The sequence below is a fragment of the Lontra canadensis genome, unplaced genomic scaffold (assembly GCF_010015895.1).
Source record: "Lontra canadensis isolate GAN:19392208 unplaced genomic scaffold, GSC_riverotter_1.0 scaffold43, whole genome shotgun sequence".
Classification (NCBI taxonomy): domain Eukaryota; kingdom Metazoa; phylum Chordata; class Mammalia; order Carnivora; family Mustelidae; genus Lontra; species Lontra canadensis.
The window spans coordinates 12929221-12949467 of NW_022631037.1; the positions used below are offsets into that span (position 1 = coordinate 12929221).

The 20247-nt window shown below is 49.4% G+C and overlaps 1 protein-coding gene and 1 pseudogene across 16 annotated transcripts in view; one reads left to right on the forward strand and one right to left on the reverse strand.

Annotated features, from left to right (window-relative positions):
• The window catches only part of SRCIN1 (SRC kinase signaling inhibitor 1), a 64980-nt gene extending 63343 nt beyond the window's left edge, over positions 1-1637 (reverse strand). For 12 of the 16 annotated variants that reach the window (XM_032871445.1, XM_032871444.1, XM_032871443.1 and 9 more), the window contains exon 1: positions 145-383. In XM_032871445.1, coding sequence (XP_032727336.1) covers positions 145-268 — 124 coding nt within the window. In that variant the 5' untranslated portion in view covers positions 269-383. Of the gene's footprint in view, positions 1-144; positions 416-1325 lie in introns of those variants that run through there. The other 4 variants (XM_032871439.1, XM_032871437.1, XM_032871435.1 and 1 more) reach the window with 3 other exon arrangements.
• A 10997-nt stretch (positions 1638-12634) lies between these two features.
• Positions 12635-13070, forward strand: LOC116875763 (annotated as a pseudogene).
• Positions 13071-20247: the final 7177 nt, after the last annotated feature.

Here is a 20247-nt window from a genome sequence, read left to right on the forward strand (position 1 = left end):
GGAGCCCTCTGCCAGCGCCACCGAGGAGGAGGAAAACACTTCCCTTAAAGTTGGGGGCTTCAGGACCTCCTGCTTCCATAGTATTTGGAGAGAGGGAAAAACAGTCCGGGACCTCCTCCTTGCAAAATCCTTGCTCCTGCTCACCTGGCTCCCCTCGGCCCCCGGGGTCCCTCGATCCAGCCTCCTCCCTAGGAGATCGGGCGCTGCCCTCAGCGGTCCTCTCCCACCAGGCCAGGGCAAAGCGCCGGAGGCACTGCCAGGGCTGCATGGGGAGGGGTGGGGCGGGGGGGCTAGCACTAGCAGCCGCACACGCCCCGCCGGGCCCTTACAGCCGAGCTGCGGAGGCACCAGGCCGGCCCCCTCTGCTTCCACCAGCATCCTGCTGCCCCCACCGACAGGACTCGGAGCTGGCCCCGGAGCTTCTGACGTAGCAGGGGGGTGCGTGGGAGGGGAGGGGGGGCTATGGCGCGTCCCCTCCCCAGCCCCGCCCTCTGCCCCTCAGCCTCTGGTGGTCCCTACCTCCTCACTCACCCAGGATGCTCTCCCCAGCTGGGGGCGCCCTCTCCTGCCCTCTGGCCTCCGCAGGGGGAGGGCTTAAGATCAAATAGCCCCTCCCCCAGCCCCTCCCCCTTATGGCCCCTCCCTACCCGCCAGCTGAGCGGGGAGCTGGTCCCCTGTTTCTGCAACTGCTGCCGAGGCTCGGGGTCCCCGGGGCGGGGGCCGGGGGGGGGGGGGGGGGGGGGGGGGGGAAACAGGATCGTATCCTGGCAACACAGCTAACCCCAGAATGCACTCATCCCCTTCCTTCCCTGGGGGGCTGGCGCAAAGCGCCTACCACCACCGTCCAAGCGCGTTCACCCCATTCTGGGACCTGGGGGAAAGAGAGGCCTTTGAGGCTCCCCGCCACCCACTTCTCCAACCCCTTCGCCTACCCACCCCCCACCCCCCGCATCCTCTTCTTCCACCACCACGGATGGACCACTCCCCTCCCCCACTCCTCTCACTATCCATCCCCCTTCTTCTTCTCCCCACCCCTCCTTCCTCCAAACGTACCCCTTTAAATTTTCACCCCTCGGGCCCTCTCCCCCGGGCATCACGAGGCCTCCCCGCTTGGTCTCCAGCCTCGCCAATTCCTGACCCCCTCTGGTCCCAGGACTCCTGTCGCTCGGGTCCTTCTTCCAAGCCAGCACGCCGCGGTCCCCTGTTCCCCCCCCCCGGCCACCTGCGCCCCGAGCATCCCTTGCCCCACCGGCCGCCGCCTCCCCGGTCCGGCCGCCGCCCCCGCCCCCGGCCGAGGGGAAAACACACAAAGAAAACAGAAATACCTTCCACTTAAGCATGGAGGCACATTAGGGAGGAGAGAGACAGGGACATGCCTTGGGACGGAGCGTTCCCCATCGGGCGGGGGCGCGGGGGGCGGGGGCCCCTGGCCGGCCTGCCTGGCGCTCGCCCTCTCGCCGCCTCGCGGACTCCTCGCTCGGCCCCAGCCCCGGGGCGCGGTGCCAGGCGGGCGGGCCGGGGGCGCGGGCCCCGCCGGGGTGGACCAGCTGGGAGGGCGCCGGCGGCCGGGCGTGTGGGTGCGCGCGCGCGCGGGCGTGTCACCGAGTGTGCGAGAGCGAGTGTGTGTGTCTATGTGTGTGTATGTGTGTGTGTATGTGTGCGGGGGGGCGCGCGCGCGGGCCGGCGCGGGTGTGTCACTGCGGGCGGGAGCGCGCGCGGCGCGGGTACCCGCGTGTGGCCGGAACGTACAAAGGGCCGCCGGGGGTGGCGGGGAGCGGAGGAGAGGAGGGGGCGCTGCGCCTTACGCCCTCCAGCTGCACGGCGGGATCCCGCGGCGCGCGGCCGAGCCAGGGGTGAGGGGAGCGCTCAGGCTCCCCTCCACCCCACCTGCTTCTCCCACCCCAAGCCATCCTCGCACCACCACCACCACCGAGACAAATGCCTCAGGCCCGGGACCCGCCTTGGAGGAGAGGGGTGCACTTCGAGGGTGGGGGACTTCTCGGTCTCCGAACCCTGGCTCGCCAGGGGATTAGGAGGCATTCGGGGAGGAACAGGGCAGGGAGGCAAGCGGAGCTGAGGGACCGGGTGGCCACTTTTCAGCCAAGGTGACCTCCGAAGGCCATAGCCTCCCTATGCAGGGAGAGGCTGGACCCTCCTCGGCCTCTGCCGGGGTCGCCCCCCCCCACCCCACTCCTTAGACTCAGCTCAGCTTCAGGGATCCAGTCCCCCGGCGCCCCCTGCTGGGCTGTGTCCTTGCCCCCAGCTCCAGTTGCGGCCCCTCCTGCAGACATCTGCTGGAACTGCAGAGGCCAGTGCTAGGATTGAGGAGGCAGCTCCTCTGTCAAGCAGCATCCCGAAGGAGCGCGCTCCAGCCCCTTCTCACACCTCGCTGGGCTCTGCCACGGCCACCTCCAAGGCAGCATGCGGAGCACTAGCTCTGCCCCCGCCCCCGCTTTATTCCCACCCCTCCCTGTCCCACCTTGGCCTACCTGTGGGCTCAGCAGACCTCCTGCTCTGACCGACACTGACCCTGACCTGCCCTCCGGAGCCGGTTGCTTGCTTCCTCTCTCCCGACCGCTCTGTCGTGTCCCTCCTCTCGCAAACTGCTCTTGGAGAGGAGAAAGTGGACTGAGTCCCCTGGCCCTTTTCTTTACCTTCCCAAAGCCACTTTAGATGGAGCAAGAAAGGGGCACAGGAACTCTCTTCAATATAGGGCTCCAGGCAGGCAGCAAGGCAGGAGAGAAGACCCCACCCCAAGTGGCGCAAATGACAAACCGGTTTCCCCACTTCCTGGTCTACCCAGGTTGCAAGCTTAATCTAGGCTCTCCCATTTTCCTGCCCACTCCCAGGCCTGCCCCTGGACCAGCCACATGCCTGGCTAGGGGCAAGTCCCAGATGCCCCTCGAGATTAATCTCCAGGTGCAGTAGCTTAGCCAGCAGGGCCAGGGCCGGACAGGGAGGGGGCCCTTCCCAGCTCCAGCAGGGCCAGCTCCGGAGGGCAGCCAAGAGCCGTGTCTCAGACACACCGTCTGGGCACACGACCCCAGCAGTCGGCACCCTGACTTCTCCCATTCCGGGCCAGCTGCTCTCCCTCTGCCAACTGGACAGTGCCCATCTTTTGGCCTCAGCGCACAGAGGGCACTCTTCCAGCTCCCTGCCTGGCTGTCTGCCCAGGATGGGCATGGGAGGCAGCGGGCCCTGTGTAGGGGAGGGGGCGGTGTAGGGAGGGATGGCTTTCCCCCCCCGACTGCTCGACTGCTCGGACACCACCTCCCACGCCTCTCAGAGCCTCCAGGCTGGGGACTCAAGCTTCTGCGCCTCCATTCAGAAGTCTGACTCAACTGCACGGACTCCATCCCTTCCTCTCCCTTCAGGTTTCCCCTAAGACGGGGTCTCTTCCCTGCCCCACTTTGTGCACAGCTAAGGAGAAGGGAATCAGCAAGTGCTTTACTCAGATTCTCTCATTTAACCCTCTCAACAATCCTGCAGAATGGGCATCTTTGAACCCATTTCAGAGATAAAGAGTTGAGGCTCAGACAGGAATAGCCACGTGTGCCCACTCTAAGAGTAGCACAGCTGAAATTCAAACCCAGTTCTGCCTGACTTCAAAGCTCTCAGCATCTTTCCCATCACCAGCAGCACCTCCTGTGTGCACTGCCAGAAGCCGGGCCAGCCTCGGTGGATGGAAGAGAGCTGGGCTCAGGAATGTTCAGTTATGTCAAGGTTAAGGAACTGGGCATTAGCCCTGGATGATGACAGGAAAGATGCTTGCCCAGTCCCATGGAGATTTTTCTGCCCTTAGGATAAATGCCAAGAAGCCACTGGTTTGGAGACTGGATGGAGAGGCTCTATGAATCAGCCCCCAGAAACTGGGAAGAGTTCCAAAGGTGTCAGCAGGACAGTGCATCCATCTTTCCCCACCCTGATGTGACCTCCTGCATCAGGAGGGCTCCAGGATCCTGACGTGAGCCCAAGGCGGATGCTTAGCCACTAAGCTAAGGAGCTCCAGGCACACAGGAGCTCACTTCTTAAAGAGGAACACTTAACGTTTTTTTTTTTAGATTTCATTTATTTATTTGACAGACAGAGATCACAAGTAGACAGAGAGCGAGGCAGAGGCAGGCAGAGAGGAGGAAGCAAGCTCCCTGCTGAGCTCGTTGCAGGACTCGATCCCAGGACCCTGAGATCATGACTTGAGCCAAAGGCAGGGGCTTAACCCACTGAGCCACCCAGGCTCCCCGACCCTTAACATTTCTCATCGTCTGCTTAGCCTTGATTTCATTTGACCCCCTATTTCCCTGAACTACTTCACCCACACCCACACAACCCAGGACAGCTGGGTCCCATAGAGGGGTGAGAGGAGATACAGCTTCAGAACCGAAACAAAGGCCCTGAGACCCCACAGTGAGACAGAGGATGGGTGGATGGCATTGACCCTCACCCCCCACCGATCCTCTGGCCCAGCCCCCCAGGGAAGATCTGTTCCCGGCCCCCATCACATCTCCGAAGCACAGTCTCCTGGGTAGGGAAAAGGCTGGGAAGCCATTGCCACTGATCAACAGTAGAGCAACTCGGGTAGTATTTCTCCAGCCCAGAGACGAGAGAATTGCTCCTGGAAGCTGGCTTGGTGCCTGGGCGCAACCCGTGTGCCAGCTGCCTGCACCTGAGATGCCGCAGGTGCCACCCCACCCCCACTCACAGTCCTCAACAGGTAACTTCCCTCTAGCCCTCCTCCCAGCCAGTGTCTCTGGGCATTGCTCTTGGTCGGGAGGGGGCAGCTGGCTCGTATGAGGGATCTACTATGGCCAAGTTTAACGGAACTTCTCACACACTGTCCCCGCCCCATCCCTGGCCTGTTCCTGGGAACCTGTGGGAGGGAGGTTATGGGGGAGCATGTTAGAGGTGAGAATTCTCGGCCACTCCTTCCCCAAGTTACAGTGAGAACAGGGAGCACACCTGGACAAACATCTGGGCAGGAAGAGGGACATGGGACCAGGGGTGGGCAGAGGTACTGGGGCCTCTAGGGAAAGGCACAGGGAAAAGGATGATGTGGAAATGGTGGCTGGCATATGCTGAACTGCTCACTCTGCCATGGTGGGAACCCCCTTCCCCCCCAGATCCTAGAGAAAGCCCCCTGCATTTCATGAGCCCCTTGGACCATCCACCCTCCAACAAGAGTGGCCCGCAGGCAGTGAGGGGACTGCACTATGGCCCTGTACCTGAGAGAAAGTGACCAGGGGGGTGACCTGGCATTTGGAGCAGAAACTGTCAGGGGTGGGGGAGGTGAGGAGGAGGAGGAGGGTTTTAGCTAGCGCCCCAGAGCCCCTTCCAGGTCTCCTCTTGCATTCCTGGCCCTCCCATTCCCCCTCCCACCCTACAGGAGAGGAGTGAAGAGCAGTAAGTTTCAAAGGACCGTCCCTTATTCCCTGCGGCCCTCCCTCTCCAGCTTCTTATTGTAATGAATGCTAACGATGCTCCATAATTGATGCTCTCATTAGCACATCAAACCCACTTTCTGAAGAATGGAGAGAGAAAGTGGGATGGGGGTTTCTCTGGGCTCCTGACTCTAGCCACCTCCAGCCAGAGAAATTCATCCTGATGTTTCTAGCAGAGAGGGACCCCGGGCTAAAGGACTTTCAGCGAGAAGCCTAGATGTCCCTCTGATGGGCAGTTTTCTGAGCCCAAGTCTCTGTCTTCCTGTCAGATGGCAGGCAAGGGTCCTACCTCCACCATCAGACTGGGAGTGCCGAGTCTCCCTCATTAACTAGGGCTCCCCCTCAGGGTCCTGCAATGGTTCTTACACTAGAGTGAGGAACAGAATCACTGGAGGGCCTGTCAAAACAGGAGTTGCTGGGGCCCACTGCTGAACTTGCTGATTTAGTAAGTTTGAAGAAGGGCCTGGGAATTTGCATTTCTAACAAGCTTCCAAATACTGCTGCTGCTCTGGGCCCCACTTTGAGAACCAATGTGGGGCAGAGGGGACTTCTTGTTTTCCCAGTCCGCTGATGCAGCTTGCCTGGCAGCTCGCCACAGGGCCTGACCCAGGGGGAGTGCCCAGGAGAACTTTGTGGCATGGATGATGGCTCTTCCCCTCCCAAAGCACCTCCCTGCCAACGAAGGCCAATTCCTGCCATGTGAGCTCCCCTGGAGACTCCTTTCTTCCCAGGCTTTGACCTTTGATACTGAGGGACAGAGACAACCAGAACTGGATCTCTTGATCCCCAGCTACGGGCCACCATGCTCTGTGCCACTGATGTCAGTGCGTCTCCTGGGAGAAAGAAGGAATAAAGATGAAAAAGAGGCTTCTCAGCACCCCATCTCGCTTTGGGGAGACTTACTAGGGCCTCAATGGGGAGAAGGGTTCATGGATATAGTCCATGAACATGAACGTGCACGCCGCTCCCCACCCCCTTCCTTCCCACTCAGTCCCTGAGGCATAAGAATGGCAGGTTGGGGTGGAGCGGAGTGGACATTAGAGCAGGAATGTAACAATGGAAGAGGAAGGCAGATGGAAGCGGGGTGAAGAGAAAATGATAGACAAAAACAGAGCAGAGGAGGGGCGTGAGCAAAGGGGGAGGTAGAAGAGAGAGAGTGAGGGAGGTGAGAAGCTCCGGAAAGGCAAAGGGAAGAGAGAAGAAAGATGAGGAGGGACCAGAGTAGGGAGAAAGAGGAACAGAGTCTGTATCTATCCCTGAGAGGACATATTTTGAGCCACAGGGTCCAAGTGGACCACAAGCCCAACTCCTGAAAGACCACACCTACCTTGGCTTTGAGGCTTTAGATTTCACCACCTGACCTACATGCCTTGGTGAAAAAGGGAAAGGCAACCTCCCACGCCCACATGCCAGCCAGCAGCCTCCCAGTCCTGCCAAGTAGCCTAGAAGCCTATGGTGGGCAGTAGGGCAAAAGAGCAGGGATCATCCTGACCTATTTTCCCCATGCTAGCTCCTGATAGCCATTGCCTTGCCTTCCCAGGGGACAACAATCACCTGTTGAATAAAGAAAGCAGGTGGAACCCTCTCACACTTTGCTGGTGGGAATGAAAAATGACTCAGCAACTTTGGAAGACAGTTTGGCAATGCCTCAAAAAGCTAAACACGGAAATAGCACGTGACCCAACAGCCTAAATGTCCTTCAGTGGATAAACATGATCTATGCTTATAATGCAACATGATCTGTCCCTAGAAAGGATCCAAGTACTAATACTCGCTCCAACTCGGATGAACCTTGAAACACGTGCTAAGTGAAAGAAGCCAGACACAGAAGGTCACACACTGTACGGCTCCGTGTATGTGACATATTCAGAAGAGGCCAATCTGTCGAGATCTGTCTTGGAGGAGGAGGAAGAAAATGGAGACCAACCCCTTCAGGAGTATGAGGTTTCCTTCCGGGGTGACAATGTGTTTCAGCACTTAGTGGAGGTGGGATTTGCACAACATGGGGAGTGCCGAAATGCTACCGAGTTGTTTATTTTAATTTTATGTTACATGAATCTCACCCCAAAAAAGAAAAAGTAGTCATGAAAGCAGGTGTTTTCTAGGGAGTTCAAGAAATCCATCCAACTGCAGAGCCTACCTGCGTGAGCCCACAGGAGTCACAGCCTTTCTGGGGCCCTGGGGCCCCCGGCTTCTGCTCGAAAGACTCTGAAAATGCTTGTGGGGCCCCCCAGGATGCTGTTTTCTGGCCCCATGCTGCATCCCTGAAGCCTCCCCCCTGACTGGCTTGCACCCCAAGAGAAGCTCCCTTTCCCCTTCTCACTTCCCCAGCAGGCAGCAAGCACAGGATAGCTGGGTTGGGGTCGAGGAGCCCCTTTGAGGGCTCCTGACAAAGGTTCTGCATCCTCTCCCTAGGTAAACGAACATCCATGCCCACCACACACACAAAAAAAACACAAACAAATAAACAAACACAAAAACAAAAACCTGTCGTCCTCCCTGACCTCTGCAGCCCCTCCAAGGACCCCTGGGGCAGGGCTACTCAAAGCACGGTCCCCACACAAGTGTGGCCACTGCTGGTTCATGAGATGAGTACAGAAATAGAGAGGAAGCGTTAGGCAACCTTTCTGGGGATGTGACATTGCCACAGCGTCCAAGCACGTGATCGTTTTTACTATAGTTTTTAAACTTTTTTTTTTTTTTAAGATTTTTATTTATTTATTTGACAGACAGAGATTACAAGTAGGCAGAGAGGCAGAGAGGAGAAAGCAGGCTCCCTGCTGAGCAGAGAGCCCGATGCGGGGCTCGATCCCAGGACTCTGGGATCATGACCTGAGCCGAAGGCAGAGGCTTTAACCCACTGAGCCACCCAGGCGCCCTACTATAGTTTTTAAAAAGTAGGTTCACAGTCAATTGGAAATTTAACAACAACAATAAAAATGTGTCTCACCCGGAGAGTTTGAGAAGTTACGCCCCTAAACATCCATTCACTTCCCATTCATTCTCGTGCCTGAGAATTTCAATACATTTCTTAGCCTGGCATTCAAGGCCCTCCATGATCTATCTGCTAAATCTTTCCTGCCTTATCTCTGGCTACCTCCTGCAGCATCACACACTACACACACGCACACACACACACACACATATGCACACACACACACACCTGCTTGTGTGCATGCGTGCCCTGTATCTTCCTTTCGCACTTCCGCCTTTGTCCATACTGTTTCCCCACCATAGGGATATTCTTTCCTTCTGCCCCTGTTGACACCTGACTCCCAATTCCAGGCGCGGCTCAAATCACATTTCCTCAATATAAAGCCTTCCCAGCGTGGGCAGGGAGGAGCAAACATAAATAAATAAATAAATAAAGCCTTCCCAAACTCTACCCCCGCCCTCTGCACATGCAAATAGTCTAGCTGCAATTCCCTCTCCCCTGGGCTTTCCTAACACCCACTTAGCTTTATTTGTGGCTGTCCGTCTCCCCCTCACAGGGCAGAGCTCTGGTCCCCCTGGTCCTCTCTGTCTTCTCCACCTTCCAGAGTGTCCACGCTGTGTGGATTCTGGGAAGTCTGCTGTCCTGATTCTCCCCGGTCTCTCCCGTGGCTGCTCTCGGCCGTCCACTTGTTCCACGAGCGGCCTTCTGAGCCTCAAGCTCCTTCCCAAGATAGGACCCGGGCCTCCATTCGACTCCCTGCCCCACCCCTGGCTTCACTCTCCTCCCCGCCGAGGTCGGCCCACAGCAATAACCACTTGTATATGACGGGGGCCAAAAATCAGTGACCTCCAAGATTTCCAGGACTGGAAAAAAGTTAATTTGACTTATTTTTTGAATAGGAAATCCTATTTGCAAGTGATACAAAATTCAAAGGGGGCAAAAGGGAAGTACAGTGGAAAGTCAGTTCCTCCACCACTGCCTCTGTCCTGGGCCCCTGGGGTCCAGCACCAGAAGCAAACACCATCCCCAGTTTCTTTGGCCTTTTGGGACTTTTGCCCATGTGCTCACAAGCATCTCCTCTGCGTTCTCTTACCCAAAAGACAGCCTAGGATACACACTCACGATTATAAACTGGACATTACTCTACACCAGCACATATAAAGCTACCCTGTTGGGGCATCTGGCTGGCTCCATCACGTGCACTCTTGACCTCGGGGCTGTGAGTTCAAGCCCTGTGTTGGGTGCAGAGATCATTTAAAAATAAAGTCTTTTAAAAAAATAAAATAAAATAAAGGTGTCCTGTGGATGGCTATTTAGGCCATGTCTAGGGCAAAAGATATCCTGGTAATGACTTCAGTTCACACAATGCAAGCTAATCTGTAGAATAAATTCCTAGAAGTGGAATAGCTAGATAAAGGGAAGGGGTATAATAAGAATTTTAGATACAAACCATTATTTCTTCTTTGGCCCTGATGTATGGATCCATAGCAGCCCATCTTTCCCAATTTGGCCACTTACTTCTCTAGTTGTGTGCCTGCTGGGGAAACTGAAGCAGCCACTCTCCCCCCCCCCACCCCGCCCAACACACACACACACACACCCATACACACCCCCATAGAACCCCAAGTTGGACAAGGACCTGAAAGCAGAAAGAAATCCAGCTTCATCAGAGTTAGGAGATGTCCCAAGGGTCCCGTGCACCTTGAGAAGCAGAGGGAAGAAGGGCGTGTCTTGCCTGAAAAGGGAGAAACTAGATAACGAACACTTTCTGGGTGAAGGAGGAGCTAAGCCAGAACACTGAGGGGGCTCCATGTCAGCAAGAGAGACTGAGATCAGCTCCCAGGGTAAACTTCCCGCCAGTGCAGGAGGGGTGCTGAGGGCCAGACACCAGCAAGAACTGCAGTGACTCCTTCCTCAAGAGAGCCTTATGCCAGGATGAAAAGGGTGGTGGCCCAGCCAGGTCTGCTGGGAGGAAGAGGGCTGGAGCAGGGGATCATTTAAGCTGTTGTGCAAGTGCACGGCCTGGCCAAGGGGAAGAGCGTGGGAACTGGATTAGTACCGCAGGGCCCAGAGCCTGACAGTCTTCACAGCAATCCCATGGTGGGCAAGCAAGTGTGATAAGGGGCCCCCTTTGCTGATGAGACAACCAAAGCCCAGAGAGGTTAAGACACTTGCTCAAGGCTTCACAGCCGCACCAGAACTTAAACCCAAGCCCCCAAGTCCAATGATATGACCTCCACTGCCTTGGCCTCCACTGCCTTCTGGGGCTAGAAGCTTCCCAAGATAGGTCCCAGGTCTCCAACCTCGGTTCCCGCACCAACTTCTCCAGGCCCTTTACACCCTCACTCCTCCCTGCCGCCTCCCCACCAACCCCAACCGAGCAGTGCAGGGGCAGAACAGGGTGGGGACTGCTGGGCCAGGCTGCAAATCCCTCTCCTGTCCAACAACAACAACAATGCAGCAGGAGAGGAAGACAGAGGTGGGAACAGGTCCCAAACTCCCTTCTCACGTGTCCTCACCCATCTCAGTCCCAGACTCTCTCGTGATAGGAAAGTAGGCCAGTTTGGAATATGTCACAGATATTTTCGACATCCCCATCTGTACTATCGCTTTGCATACAGCCAAGTGGGGCAGAGCCAGAATCTCCGTGCTGGATGAGGGGTACGCCTGCTACCTCTGGGGCCCGGAGCCCAACCAGGGGCTACAAATATGCACAGGGGACCCTGAAGGGCACTGGGCACCTGTCCAGCTGCCTGAACAGGGTGGGACAAAAGACTAGCCATATCTGCCTTCTTCCCAGAGGAACAGAAGCAGAACAGCTGTGCAACCTATGGAAAGGATCCCGCTGACTTGTGAGCCTGGGAATAGAGCACTGAGGAGGGAGCAATTAGTCCTGCAGGGAAAGGGGTCTGGGAAAGCTTTAGGGGAGATGTGACTAATACTTGAGCTGGGCCTTGAAAGGGGAGCAGAACTTTGCTGAGTGAAGATGTGGAGGGTTGGGGCACCTGGGTGGCTCCATGGGTTAAGTGTCTGTCTTTGGCTCAGGTCATGATCTCAGCATCCTGGGATCCAGCTCCACATCCAGCCCCGCATCATCGAACCCCTCATCAAGCCTGCTACTCCCTCTCCTTTTGCCCCTCCCCCCATGCTTTCTCTTGCTCTGCAATAAAATAAATAAAATCTTTAAAAAAAAAAAGAAGGCTACCTTAGCACAAATGTTTACCACTCCATCCTCAAAAATCCCTTTAAAATGACAGAGAAAAAAAAATACACTGGAGTTTTAAAGCAGATTAGATTATAATAATGGCAAAACCGAACAGAGAAGAAGAATGCATGATCCCATAAAGGAACTCACTAAAGTGTGAATCTTCCATAAAAGAACCATAGATTTCCTGCTAATGTCAGGAACGAGGCAAGTATATCACTCTCATCATCCTTGTTCAATATTGTGCTGAGGCTCTAACTAGTGTTCTAAGGCAAGGGCCCAAGGGCATCCAGAATTGAAAGGAAGAAGTAAAAATGTCCAAGATGGCATGGATTTCTAAGTGGAAAATCTGGTGGAATCTAAAACATAGCTATTAGAACTAATATGTGTGTTTAGCAAGATTGTAAGTATAAAGTCAACATATAAAATCAATTGTATTTCTATATACTAGTAATGAACAACTGGAAATTGAAATTTAAAAAATAATACCATGTACAATAACATCAAAAAATATTAAGTACTTAGGGAAAAGACTAGTAAAGAATATTCAAGACCTACACACTAGAAACTACAAAACTTTGCTCAGAGACCTCAGTAGATGAGGAGGTATACTATGCTCATGGATCAGAAGACTCATACTGTCAAAATGTCAGTTCTCCCCAAACTGATGTATAAATTCAACACAATCCCAGTCAAATTCATAGCAGCCTTTTTTTGTAGAAATTGAAAAGTTGATTCTAAAATTCTTATGGAGGGGTGCCTGGGGGGCTCAGTGGGTTAAAGTCTCTGCCTTCAGCTTGGGTCATGATCCCGGGGTCCTGGGATGGAGCTCTGTGTCAGGCTTTCTGCACTGCGGGGAGCCTGCTTCCTCTTCTCTCTCTCTCTGCCTGCCTCTCTGCCTACTTGTGATCTCTGTCTGTCAAATAAATTTAAAAAAATTAAAAAAAAATTCGTATGGAAATGCAATGGACTTAGGATAGCCAAAACAATCTTGAAAAAGAAGGTGGGTGGGGGGAGTTGAAGGACACTTTCCCCTGGCTGGTGGCACAGATGCCTCCCATGGCTGGAGTTACTGTAAGAGACCTGAACCTGCAGGAGTTTATCAGAGCTCTGGCAGCCTTCCTCAAAAAGTTTGGGAAGCTGAAGTTTCCTAAATGGGTGGACTCAGTCAAGCTGCCTGAGTGTATAGATCTTGTTCTCTGTGATGAGAACTGGTTCCACAGATGAGCCACTTCCACAGAGCAGTGCCTGTATCTCTCGGGCTGCACCAGGTTGGCTCCATGACCAAGATCTATGGGGGACATCAGAGAAACAGCATCACACCCAGCTTTTCAGTTGACGCTCCAAGAATGTGGCCCATAGGGTCCTCCAAGCCCTGGAGGGGCTGAACGTTACAGACAAGAACCAAGATGGGGGCCACAAACTGACACCTCAGGGACAGAGAGTTGTGGACAGAATCTCTGGGCAGATGGCGACTGCCAACAAGAAGCATTAGAACAAACGCTGGGTGGGGGTGCCTGGGTGGCTCGGTAGTTAAGCGTCTGCCTTTGGCTCTGGTCGTGATCCCAGGGTCTTGGGACTGAGCCCCGCATCCAGCTCCCTGTTCAGCAGGAAGCCTGTTTCTCCCTCTCCCACTCACCCTGCTTGTGTTTCCTCTCTCACTGTCTCTCTCTCCATCAAATAAATAAATAAAACCTTAAAAAAAAACAACAACAGGGGCGCCTGGGTGGCTCAGTGGTTAAGCCTCTGCCTTCAGCTCAGGTCATGATCTCAGGGTCCTGGGATCGAGCCCCGCATCGGGCTCTCTTCTCAGTGGGGAGCCTGCTTCCCCCTCTCTCTGACTGCCTCTCTGCCTACTTGTGATCTCTCTCTGGCAAATAAATAAATAATGAATGAATGAATAGGGGCACTGGGCTGGCTCAGTTGGAAGAACATGACTTTTGATCTAGGTGTCATGAGTTCTAGCCCCAGGTTGGGCATAGCGATTATAGATAGATAGATAGATAGATAGATGAGTTTTATTTTTTTAAGAGAATAAATAAACAAATTAGAACATGTTCATACAAAGGAACAGTACCCAGCAATAAAAAGCAATGAACAATTGAGTCACGTAATAACAGAAAATTCCAAAATGATTATGCTAAGTCAAAGGAGGCAGAGAAAATAGAGTGCATTTATAGCGTTTGATTCCATAGAGATACCGGATCTAGAAAATACAAACTAATTAATCTGTAGTGACAGATAAACACATCAGTGGTTGCCTAGAGATGAGGGGAGAGGGTGGGGAAGGGCAGGAGTAATAGATTAAAAAGGGACAAAGGGAAATTTTGGGGGGTGATGGGTATGTTCATTATCGAGATTTAGTGATGGTTTCACAGGTGTCCTCATATGTGAAAACTTAAACAGTACATTCTAAATCTGCATAGCTTACTGTATTATCAATTGTTCTTCAATAGAGCTACAGAAAGGTAAATAAAAAGAAGCCATAATCGGATAAAACAAAAGAGTTAATCTGGGGGGGGAAAAAAGTGAAATTAGATATAGATTTTGGGAAAAAGCAAAATCATCTCTACATGCAGATTATATTATTATCTACTTAGAAAAGTCAAAGATTCCACTGAAGCCTTATAAATCTTATCAGCAAGTTCAGTAAAATGGCCAGTTAAAAGAAAAATACAGAAAGATCAATAGTTTTCTTTTTAACCATGAAAAACCAATTTTAAAATGTTAAAAAATGATTTTATTCATAACAGCAACTACAACTATGAAATACACAGGAATAAATTTTCCAGGGACATAGTAGAAGACTTGAGTAAAAAGAGAGATGCATGTCATTTTCTCACAACAGAAGAATACTTTGGTAAGGCTATCAATTTCCTCAAAAGTACTCTATACGTCCAATGCAACTTGAGTTTGAAATTCCAATAGAATTTTTTAACTGAAACTAGAAAAGATAATTCTAAAATTCATCTGGAAGGGTAAATGAGTACCAAGAGAAAAAACAATGATAAATAAGGAAAATGGGCTGAGTTGGAATTGCTTGCATTACCACTAATACAAACATACCACAAAATAGTAGGTATTATAGTAAGACTAGGACTTGCCTTCACACAAAGTAGGTGCTTCACAAACATTTGTAAAATGATCAAGTAAATCAATAAGCTAACAGATAACAAATAGCCCAGAAACAGTATCAAAACCCTTTTTCATATAGTGAATGTTGTAATAAAAATGTTTATCATATATCTCTATTAAATATGCCCTTGATGTCCAGGAACTCCTCAAAGTCAACATGCCCTAGACTGACCTAACCCTACTTCCTCCCTCTCCAAGTTCCCCATCCCTATTCCTGCTCCTCCTCCTGCTTCACAGTTCTGCCAAACCGCTCAAACAGAAAAAGTGGTCACCCTGGATCCCCTTCTCCCCCTCACGCTCTCATTCAGTTTTACTTTCTAAGATATCGGTCTCCACCTCCCACCACAGAGGAATTTAGCACACGATAAAAACAGCAAGGAAGGGACACAGTGCTGGAACAAATGGCTATCTATGGAAAAGAAATACTTAAGTTAAATCCATATATAAAAGTGAATTCCAGATGGGTTAAATATCTTGGTACAAAGAGTTAAACTATAAAACACATGAAAGAAAGGGGTGCCTGGTGGTTCAGTTGGTGGAGCCTGAGACTCTGGACCTCAGGGTTGTGAGTTCAAGCTCCACATAGTGTGTAGAGTTTACTTAAAAAGAAAAAGAAAAGGAGCCACTGGCTCAGTCAGTTAAGCGTCTGCCTTCGGCTCGGGTCATGATCCTGGGGTCCTGGGATCAAGCCCCGCATCAGGCTCTCTGCTCAGTGAGGAGCCTGCTTGCCCCTCTCTCCCTCCTCCTGCCACTCTGCCTGCTTGTGATCTCTCTCTCTGTCAAGTAAATTTAAAAAAAAAGAAAAAAAGAAAAGAAACCATTTGAAAGAAATATCCAAGGACGCTCTTTATAATTTAGGGATGGGAAGGACTTTTTATAAGACATGAAAGTCATAAACCACAAAGAAAAAATAGCAACAGATTTGGTTATAGTGAAAGCACCACAGAGTTAAAAACTGAATGCTAGATGGGGAGTATTTGCAAAATTGAAGACATAGCTGAGGTTAATTGCTATCCCCATTATCCGTTATCCTTTCTTCTAGCAACCGTTGTCCCCCAACCCATATCCCCTGGAGAACCACTCTTCACCTACTTCTAGGGCATGTGGTTTGATGGGTCTGGTCTGCCTCCCAGTTCCAGGATGAGGCAAGGACCTAAGCTTGACTAGTCAGGGTATTCTATCCTCCCTCAAGCAAACGGATTTGTTTAAGGCAGCGTGTGTGATCTAAATGAGGGTCAAATTAGAGACCACACTGTGACTTTTCCAGTCCCTAGGAAGAGAAGAGCTTGTTGAGAGTGTCTGGAATTGCTATGGCTATCTTGACTTCACATGGAGGAGCTGATCTGAGAATAAAGCCCAAACAAAGGAAATCAAAGTCATGTACTGGTGAAAGATTTAGGAAGACAAAGTCTGGGCACCGGGACCTAGCTAGGCCTAAGGTCAGCTGCCCCTAGGAATTTAGTTATGTGAGCCAATAAAGACGTCCGGCCTTTTTTCTTCACTAAAGCTGGTTTCAGTTTTATTTCTGTCCTTTGCAAACCAGAGCAATTGTAATATTTAATCTATCCTTAAAAATATTTACTCAACTGTTGTTGAAGTGAAAAAATTTTCAGAACTATATATAAATTTTAGTCTGTTTTGTTTTGTTTTTAATTTTAAGTAGGCCCAATGTGGGTTTTGAACTCACGACCCTGAGATTAAGAGTCATATGTTCTACCAACTGAATCAGCCAGGTGTCCCTTTTCTGTTTTGAATTTAAAAATATATGTCTCCCCTAGGGAGACATATATTTTATCTGTGGGGCATATATTTTATACGCCCGGGTGGTTCAGTGGGTTAAAGCCTCTGCCTTCAGCTCAGGTCATGATCCCAGGTGCTGGGATCGAGCCCCACATGGGGTTCTGTGCTCAGCAGGGAGCCTGCTTCCCTTCCTCTCTCTCTGCCCTTCTCTGCCTACTTGTGATCTCTGTCTGTCAAATAAATAAATAAAAATCTTAAAAAAAAAAAATATATGTCTATGCACGTAAAAAGGTTTGGAAGGACACATATGCACATACTATTAGTCTTAATCCCTAAGGGAGTAACGATGGAGGCCAAGGGAATGCAATTTTAAAATGATTGGTTTTCTTTTTTTTTTTTTAAGATTTTATTTATTTATTTGACAGAGAGAGAGTGAGAACAGGCAGGGGGAGCGGCAGAGGGAGAGAGAAAAGCAGGCCTCGCTCTGAACAAGGAGCCGGACATGGGGCTCCATCCCAAGACTCTGAGATCATGACTTGAACCGAAGACAGATGCTTAACGACTGAGCCACCCAGGGGCCCTGGGAATGCAATTTTTACCCTACACATGAGCTTTATGATTTGAATTTTTCCAAAGAGCATTGAATCATTCAATCAACAAATATTTATTAAGTTCCTATTCTGACTAATCACTGTTCTAGGCTGGGGGCATAGCATTAAATAAAACAAAATGAAACCTTTGCTTTTGTGGTGAGGAGAGGTATTGTTATATTTTTTAAGATTTCATTTATTTATTTGACACAAAAAGAGCACAATCAGAGGGAGCAGCAGAGGGAGAGAGAGAAATAGGGTCCCTGCTGAGCAGGGAGATTGGTGTTGGACTCAATCCCAGGACCCTTGGATCATGACCTGAGCAGATGCTTAACTGACTGAGTCACCCAGGCACCCAAGGCATAATTATTTTTTAAATAATATCTTAAAAATTAATTAATCCAGGAGTGCCTGGGTGGTTCAGTTGGTTAAGCATCTGCCTTTCAGTTCAAGTCCTGATCTCAGGGTCCTGGGATGGAGCCCCTCTTAGAGCTCCTGCTCATCAGGGAGTCTATTTCTCTCTCTCCCTCTGCTCATCCCCCTGTTCATCCTCTTTCTCTCTACCTCTCAAATAAATAAATAAATAAAATCTTTTTAAAAATTAATTAATCCAACTCTGCTTTCAGTGTGCCTGCATCCAGGCTTCTAAGTATCACTAGACAGAAGCACACAACTGAGAAGATAAGGACCAAAGAAATAGAAAACAAATGTTCAATAAAATCTACAAAGCCAAAAATTGGTTCTTTGCAAAGACCACTAAAATTGATAAAAAATGTAGCAAGAAAGATGAGAGAGAGAAAACATATAACTACTATTAGGAATACAAATGGAAGCATTACTACAGATCCTATAGATGCTAAAAAGGTAATAAGAGGATATTACAAACAACTTCATGTCAACATTTGGAGATTTAGATAACATGAGGAATTCCTTTAAAAAACACAACTCACCAAAAATGTCACAGGAATATCCAAAAATGCCATAAAAATATTCTGATTTTTGAGATCACAATAGTTTTACATATCTGTTAAAAGAAATTGAATCTTTAAAATCTTTTACAAAGAAAACTCCAGGCCCAGATGGCTTCACTGGGGAATTCTTCCAAACGCTTAAAGAAGAAATAATACCATCTTACACAAATTCAGCAAATAGAGAAAAAAAAAGAACATTTCCCAACTCATTTTATGAGACTTGACTAACCTTGATACCAAAACCTGGCAAGGATATCACAAGAAAGGAGAATTACAGCCAATAGCTCTCATGAACATAGATGCAAAATCTAACACAAAAATGCCAAATCACATTTAGTAATTTTTTAAAAGGCAATTCATAGTAAAGACCAGATGCAGTTTTGTCCAGCAATGAAGGTTGACTTAATGTTCCAAAATCAACCAATGTAACTATGCACATTAACAAAATTAAGTAGACAAACTATCTGACCATTTTAATAGATACAGGAAAAGCTTTTGATAAAATTAAATACCCATTCATGATTTTTAAGACAAAAAACTAGAATAAAAAGGAATTTCCTCAATTTGATAAAGGACCTCTCAAAAAAACTTTACAGTTGGGATGCCTGGATGGTTCAGTTGGTTAAGCGTCAGACTCTTGATTTCAGCTCAGGTCATGATTTCAGGGTCATGAGATCCAGTCCCACATTGGGCTCCATACTGGGCATGGATTCTCTCTCCCTCTCCCTCTGCCCCTTCCCCCCATCTCTCTCTCTTAAAAAATAAAAACTTGTAAGTTGACCTCATATTTAGCACTGCAATATCAAGTGTTTTTCCCCTATATTAGGCACAAATATCCTTACAGCCTTGGGGTAGGCAAAAATATCTTAGGACAAAAAAAGTAATAGCCATAAAAGAAAAAAAAATTATAAAGTGGGCTTAATTAAAATAAAAAATTTCTGCATATCAAATAATACCCTTACAAAATGAAAAAGTAAACTACCAAGTGAGAGAAAATAATCATAATACATGTACCTGATACAGAACTTATATAAAGAATAAGTAAATAACTTTTATAATCCAGTAATAGAACCACAAGCAATCCAATTTTTTTAAAAGGCAAAAGACTTGAAGAGACACAAAAGATATGGGAATGAAGGGGCCCCTGGGTGGCTCTGTGGGTTAAGCCTCTGCCCCGCATTCCATCCAGCTCTCTGCTCCGCGGGGAGCCTGCCTCTCCCTCTGCCTGCTGCTCCCCCGTGTTTGTGTGCACTTGCTCTTACTCTCTCACAAATAAACAAAATCTTAAAAAAAAAAAAGAGAGAGAGAGAGAATATCTTGGCTCTTATCTCAAACATACCTCCAAAATTCATTTGAGATGGATCGTAGACTTAAGTGGGAAAAGTAAAAATAATAAAGCTTACAGAAAAAAAAAATCATGGGTATTTTCATGGCCTTGGAGTAGACAAAGATGTCTTAATCAGGACACAGTAAGCGCGAAACATAAAGGATTAATGTATCTGACTTCTCAAAATTATGAAACTCTTGTTCATCCATAGACACTATAAAGTTGATAAAGGGGCACCTGGGTGGTTCAGTGGGTTAATCCTCTGGCTCCGGCTCGGGTCATGATCTCAGGGTCCTGGGATTGAGCCCTGTATCAGGGTGTCTGCTTGGCAGGAAACCTGCTTCCCCCTCCTCTCTCTCTCTGCTGCTCTGCCTACTTGTGATCTCTCTCTCTCTGTCCAATAAATAAATAAAATCTTTAGAAAAATGGAGAAGCCTAAAAAAAGAGAAACAAAACTATAGAGAACAAACTGAAGGTTACCGGAGGGGAGAGGAATGGGGGATGATAAAACAGGAGATGAGGATTAAGGAATACATTTGTCACGATGAGTATGGGTGGTGTATGGAAGTGTGGAATCACTCACTGTATTGCACACCTGAAGCTAATATAACACTGTGCATTAACTAACTAGAATTAAAAATTTTAAAGTTAACTAAAAAAGGAAAGTTGAAAAAGCAAACCACAGAATACATTAAAAAGCTCCTACTTATTAATAAAAAAAATCATGCAACCCAAGTTTTTTAAAATAAGCAAAACATTGGAAACGACTTCCCAAAAGAGGATTCCAAACATCCAGCAATTACAAATGGGTGAATACAAAGGAATACACTTATGAGAAAGTGTTTGAATCACTAAGCATCAGGACGATGCAAATTATAACCACAAAGAGATACCACGGCGCATCTACAA